This window comes from Pelophylax lessonae, assembly GCF_965119305.1.
Source record: "Pelophylax lessonae genome assembly, chromosome: 11".
NCBI lineage: Eukaryota > Metazoa > Chordata > Amphibia > Anura > Ranidae > Pelophylax > Pelophylax lessonae.
Genome location: NC_138778.1, coordinates 178,558,805 through 178,565,761, shown reverse-complemented (window position 1 = coordinate 178,565,761; position 6,957 = coordinate 178,558,805). Strand labels below are relative to the sequence as shown.

Genomic DNA, 6,957 nt, shown 5'->3' with positions numbered 1-6,957 from the left:
ATGACGTTAGAAGATGCTAAATATACATATACAGTACTCTAAAAAGCACCAGAGCAAGGCACATATACTCCAAGGGTCACAGCCTTGTCCTGAGACACAGAGTCCACCAGTGGTGGGGTTAAGGCGACTATTGCTAACTTTGGAGCTCCAAGACCGATGTTCTAAAGGGGTGTTCAATTAATGCTGTGATAGTCACCTAACAGTCTGGCAGCCAGATGACCCCGATGGTGGCTGCTCCCAAAATCCCTGCAATAAAGATTTAGAACATTTGCCAGGTGATGAGCAACATTCCTATACAACTGTTGGTCAGCCGGAATAAACATTAAGAAATAAAGACAAAGTCAAGTTGTCATTAAGGGAGATACTGGGGGCTGCCACTGAAGGCCTCTTCCTGGAAAACCTAGCTATCTGGCTGCTATGCTAATCTGCTGGCTTCAATATTTAGGAGACAGAAAGAGAGGTGGTCATAGTAATGGCAGCCTCTATACGTCTCTTATGAAAAGTTTTTTTTTCTCTACCCAAAAACTGTTGAGCCATCACATGGCCGGTGTCCTAACTGATCACATGTCAGCGCTATGGCAACTGCAGACCAAACAGAGGCCAAAATGGCAGCTTCCTTGTCTTGTAAGGGACAGGAGGGTTTAATTCCACTTCAAGCCCACCCACTGATATTTTGGTTTTGAATAGATGTCAGTAGGTGCAATCAGATGCCAACCTCCTATTGTCTTCAGGGACTTCAATAAGAAGTTGCTATAATTCTTAGCTCTGCCTCCTGCAACAACATCATTAAAAATACAATCTTGGGGGTTTAGTTCATTTTACTGCATTCTCCTAAAGTACAATGCACCCCCCCACCCCCCAAAAAAAAAAGGATTTTATAACAATGTTTTAGTACCTTTAGAGTCTGTTAAGTAACTTATTTTGGTTTTAGAATTGAGTGTTATGAGTATTATTACTTTTGGTCCCAAAAAGCATGCCTATAAACATAAAATATAATGGTATGCAGGCAAGCTTTGCTACCACCCACTTGCCACTGCCAGCCAATACATCAGCAGCTGACGACCAAATGCTGTCAATTAGAGTTGTGGGCATAGCGGAGGAAGCTCCTCCGAGGCTGGACATCTCAACATTCAGTCCAACATGCAGATAAGGATGATTGCTGCCCAAGCATACACCTCATGGAAAGGACAGCATTGTCACCCTGTTTGCAGAAGTGCCTGGGGCCAGAATTTTATAAATTTTTGATAGAAGGAAGCTTAAGAAGAAAAGTGTGCCAATACATTATCTAGGATAGGGAATGAAAATATATTTTTTGTGGTGAATGTTTAGATACACTTTAATGTAAAATAAATTCACTTTAATGTAAAATAAATGTCACAATCTTACGAAGAGCTAGGGACCCTGGTGTGCAAGTAAGCAGGCGATCTGACCCACAGACATCCAGTCAAAAGTAAAATGCCAGTTTTTTGTAGACTGACTCATTATTGAACGATTAGTTAACAACCACCTCTTGGCTTAAAATGTAACTCTAGCCAAAACTATATTTTATTACAATATAAGATATAGTTGCAAAGCATTATAACCCTAGTCAGGTTTTTATTGCAGTCTATAGTTCCGTTTGACAACAGGGACTCCTGTCAGGGACAGGAAGATAAGGGAAATGTCTCCCAACAGGGACCCAATAGCATTTTAAATATGTAACCTGTGACATTGCTTTTGGTGCCGCTCAAAAGTAGAGGTGAAAGTAATTCCCTGTGTCCAAAGCATGGGGTGCAGTCTTATCCTGATACCAATCCAAAGAGCTGATAAATGTAAGGAGGATATTATCGCCTCTACTCCCAACCAGCCTAGGTGAATAAACGATAAAGAGCAGCTTCCGCCTACATGTCACCACCACACCATGCACCTTGATGCATTTCATCCCGCCCACCGGGGTTTATTCATAGAGTCTGGGCTGGTTGGGAGTAGCAGTGATCCTTTCCTCTTCGCATTTAAAATATATTAGGAGTGGTCTAATGCAAGCAGCTCTATAGGGCACCGATATTTACGCTTATCTTTGCCCCCATGAGAGATTTCCCCTTCCTTCCTGTTCTTGTTCTTTTTGCACCAGTTTAAGAAGCAAAGGAAAAACTCCTCAATGAAGATCTTACAGGTTCTCATTTATCCAGGTCATGGTAATGCTAGTATTGATTAGTGTAAAAGAGAGGTATATCCCGTGGGGCGCACATCAAAACAGACCAGTTGTGGTGAAGTGAATGGCAGTCTCAGCCTGCCATTGGTGGGAGCCCAGGCTGAGACTGCCATTAATTTCACCACAGCTAGTCTGTTTTGATGTGCGGCCAACGGGATATACTGTACCTCTTGTTTACACTGATGTTTGGAGCCGAGACAACCTTCATCCCTTGCTGGCACTCACAGCGGTGGGCACAGGATTAGCATCCCTTACAACCTGAGCAGCACACGCACACACCTTTCCTTTATTGGTTCACAGTAATAGTTAGTCCCATTCAGCTGGATATGTTCTGTAAGGTTGAAGATTTTTAACTAATCATTTAAGTGGGCATTAGAATTGGAGGAAGCCACTTGGATGAACGGTGAAATGTCTTCAACATTGCAAAAGAGATCCAATTAAAATTGGCCAGAGTTACACTTTAATGGTTCTATCATATAGAGCATGCTCAGACAGAAAGGGATTAAACACCTACCCAACAAATGTCAAATGCCAAAAAAAAGCACACTGGACTGTATAAAAAGTTTAGCATTTAACAAAACAGGATTGTCATAGTATTGGTCATTTTAGAACATTAGATATAAAAGAACAGCCTGACATAGTGCAGGTCACTGTAATAAGTCTCATGATACAAGAGAAATAATGGATCAGCAGAATCCATTGGATGTTTTTTTTTTTTCTTCTCATATCCAGGCTGTGCAGTCTGTGCTTCCCCAACATTAACAGAACCAAAATATTTACACGACTGGAAGACATCATTCTGTCTTTTGTTCCTCCCGGAGACAAGGAGTCACAACTTTCTGTTGCAGCAGGTTTAAATCCACACAGAGGTCTTTCCATCCCCAGACCGGCTGCTGATACTGCTCTTATTAGACCCTTTTTTGGATCGTTTCTCTTTGGTGGATGGTGGGTTACTCTGATTTGTGTATGCGTGAATTGCTGTTTCCAGGCGTTCTTTTGCCATGCGCACTTCCCGATGAAGATGTTCGAGGTCAGCGGGGAGAGTGTCCTCACTTGTTCCATACTGCTGCTCCTGAGCTATGTTGGCCCTGTTTTGCTTGTATGCCATTTTGGCATTGGTTAGTTCTGTATAATGGATCTGGTCTGGTTTCACAGCTATGTTGTATCCAGGTGGTGCTGAAGGAGTGTTCCATGAGATAGGATAGTTATAGGTAGAAGAATCATCCACTTGTTTCCTCCTGTTGTTAAGTGCGTCCCGTATGGTCCCAAAGCCAAGGTGGAGCATTTCCCACACATTGAGGAGGAGGCACAGGCAGCTGACACCATACATGATTAACAGGAAGATTGTCTTTTCAGTAGGCCGGGATATAAAGCAGTCCACTGTGTGTGGACAAGGCTCTCTATGACACTCGTATCTCTTGATAACTTCAAAGCCATAAAGCAAATACTGCCCAGCCAAAAATCCCATCTCAAAAATCGTCCTGAAAAGCAGCTGCAAAACATAAATCCTCAACAGTCCATCAGCTCGAATACGCCTTCGCCCATCATGCTTAATTTTGCCATGGCTATGCTTTCCTCTGTCACTACCCAGCTCAGTCTCTGGGTACATCATGGGGTCTTCTTCATTGTCCTCTTCTACCTCCTCTACAGCCCGATTCTGCTTCCAACGCATGGACAGGGATCTAAACTTTGCCTTCTTATCATACTCATAGCGCTCCTCCATCTTTGCGATTTTGTGGATTGCGTAACCCAAATATAAAAGAGGCGGCGTAGCCACACAGATGATCTGGAATACCCAGAAACGTACATGGGAAAGGGGAGCGAAGGCGTCATAGCACACGTTCTCACAGCCCGGCTGATCCGTGTTGCATTCAAACTTTGATTGTTCATCGTAATAAATAGATTCCCCTCCGACGACAGTCAGAACGATTCGGAAGACTATCAGAACTGTCAACCAGATCTTTCCAACAAATGTGGAGTGATTGTGGATTTCCTCTAGCAGTCGTGTCAAGAAGCTCCAGCTCATGTTGCCAGTTCCTCCTTGAATGGAGATCAGAGAAATCCAATGAATTGGTAAATATGTAATTGGCAGATAAAAAAAACAATAATAATTGCAGTTTGTCTAAGACATAGGCAAAATAAAGTCTAAACAGAAATGGTTTCAAAATAACTTAATGATAAATTTGCCCACTCGGTTAGAAAACCAAAGTCTAATGGCAGCATTAATGTCAGCCTCTTTCTTTACAAATGTTGATTATGTTAGAGAGCCAACATTGACTCATGCAGCCCTCATACATCTGTCTGTGGCCAGCAAGGTGAAAGGACCAGCGAGTATGGAATGAGCCAGTACCTCCAATAGATTTTATCATCCTGCTCTTTATACAGTCAGGTCCATAAATATTGGGACATCGACACAATGCTAATCTTTTTGGCTCTATACACCACCACAATGGATTTGAAATTAAACAAATCAGGTGAACGGTGTAGAAATTACAACAGTTTGTATATGTGCCTCCCACTTTTTAAAGGGACCAAAAGTAATGGGACAGATTATCATAAATCAAACTTTCACTTTTTAATATTTGGTTGCAAATCCTTTGCAGTCAATTGCAGCTTGAAGTCTGGAACGCATAGACATCACCAGACGCTGGGTTTCATCCCTGGTGATGCTCTGCCAGGCCTCTACTGCAACTGTCTTCAGTTCCTGCTTGTTCTTGGGGCATTTTCCCTTCAGCAAGCGAAATGCATGCTCAATCGGATTCAGGTCAGGTGATTGACTTGGCCATTGCATAACATTCCACTTCTTTGCCTTAAAAAACTCTTTGGTTGCTTTCGCAGTATGCTGTGGGTCATTGTCCATCTGCAATGTGAAGCGCCGTCCAATGAGTTCTGAAGCATTTGGCTGAATATGAGCAGATACTATTACCCAAAATTCATCCTGCTGCTTTTGCCAGCAGTCACATCATCAATTAATACAAGAGAACCAGTTCCATTGGCAGCCATACATGCCCACGCCACGCCATGACACTACCACCACCATGCTTCACTGATGAGGTGGTATGCTTTGAATCATGAGCAGTTCCTTTCCTTCTCCATACTCTTCTCTTCCCATCACTCTGGTACAAGTTGATCCTGGTCTCATCTGTCCATAGGATGTTGTTGTTCCAGAACTGTGAAGGCTTTTTAGATGTTGTTTGGCAAACTCTAATCTGGCCTTCCTGTTTTTGAGGCTCACCAATGGTTTACATCTTGTGGTGAACGCTCTGTATTCACTCTGGTGAAGTCTTCTGTTGATTTTTGACTTTTACACACATACACCTACCTCCTGGAGAGTGTTCTTGATCTGGCCAACTGTTGTGAAGGATGTTTTCTTCACCAGGGAAAGAATTATTCGGTCATTCCCCACAGTTGTTTTCCATGGTCTTCTGGGTCTTTTGGTGTTGCTGAGCTCACCAATGCGTTCTTTCTTTTTAAGGATGTTCCAAACAGTTGATTTGGCCACACCTAATGTTTTTGCTATCTCTCTGATGGGTTTGCTTTGTTTTTTCAGCCTAATGATGGCTTGCTTCACTGATAGTGACAGCTCTTTGGATCTCATATTGAGAGTTGACAGCAACAGATTACAACCGCAAATAGCACCCTTGAAATGAACTCTGGACCTTTTATCTGCTCCTTGTAAATGGGATAATGAGGGAGTAACACACACCTGGCCATGGAACAGCTTAGCAGCCAATTGTCCCATTACTTTTGGTCCCTTAAAAAGTGGGAGGCACATATAACAAACTGTTGTAATTCCTATACCTTTCACCTGATTTGGATGTAAATACCCTCAAATTAAAGCTGAAAGTCTTCAGTTAAAGCACATCTTGTTTGTTTCATTTCAAATCCATTGTGGTGGTGTATAGTGCCAAAAAGATTTGAATTGTGTCGATGTCCCAATAGTCCTGGACCTGGCTGTATATACACAAATACACAACTACCTGTAATAAGCATACAGATCAAGTGAAGGTACAGACTTCAGTTCACTAGGTAGTACAGCAAGGAAACTTCAGTGTTCATGGAGTTTAGTTTTAAAGGTGTGGAGACACAGAATGCTAACACATACTATACCTTCAGTGCCGTATTTGTTTTAGCTGGTGTTGCAGTAGACATGAGGGACTCATCTGCAGCTTCTTGAAATCCCACTGGAAGAGAAGAGAAAATTACAACACCTTAAATATCCCACACACAGGCAAATATCTGCTCTTCATAAATAACTGATACTGTCAGTGACAGAAGTTTCTTTTCCCAACCCTACCACTAGTATACAGAGGAGTGGACACACACAGATTCTAGTTTTCAATCTTTTACACTTTATATGAGAGTCTAGGTTCACACTTAAGGTGGTGTAAGAAACCCTGCGATCCATTTATGTTTCCTGCACGGCATTCAAAGCCACAATGCTCTTGCTATCTGTCATGGGTGTCAGTACAATCTTAACAACCCCCCCCCCCCCCCCCCGAATGCAGGTCGCAAAAGCACTGTTTGCCTGCACTGGATCGCACTGTACAAAACAACCAAGATTTGAGCCCATTCAAAATGGATGGGCTTCAAATTACACCACACTTGAATCGAATGTGAATGAAACAGGAATTAGGTGCGGTTCATAGTGTGAGCCGAGGCTTAAAGATTTAACTTTTGTCATCAATTCCTCCTGAAATATCCCAGTGTACTAAAGCTTCAAAGCGGTTTATTTGCAGTGTAAGATCATCTAAAGCAGTGGTCAC

The 6,957-nt window shown here is 42.4% G+C and overlaps 1 protein-coding gene across 2 annotated transcripts in view; it reads right to left on the bottom strand.

Moving 5' to 3' along the window:
* Window positions 1-2,748: 2,748 nt before the first annotated feature.
* The window catches only part of GJC1 (gap junction protein gamma 1), a 66,416-nt gene continuing 62,207 nt past the window's right edge, over window positions 2,749-6,957 (bottom strand). For both annotated transcript variants that reach the window (XM_082271712.1, XM_082271711.1), the window contains exons 2-3: window positions 6,302-6,375; window positions 2,749-4,231 (exon numbers count right to left, since the gene is read on the bottom strand). In XM_082271712.1, the coding sequence (XP_082127838.1) occupies window positions 3,045-4,217 (1,173 nt within the window). In that variant the 5' untranslated portion in view covers window positions 4,218-4,231; window positions 6,302-6,375 and the 3' untranslated portion in view covers window positions 2,749-3,044. The remainder of the gene's footprint in view (window positions 4,232-6,301; window positions 6,376-6,957) is intronic.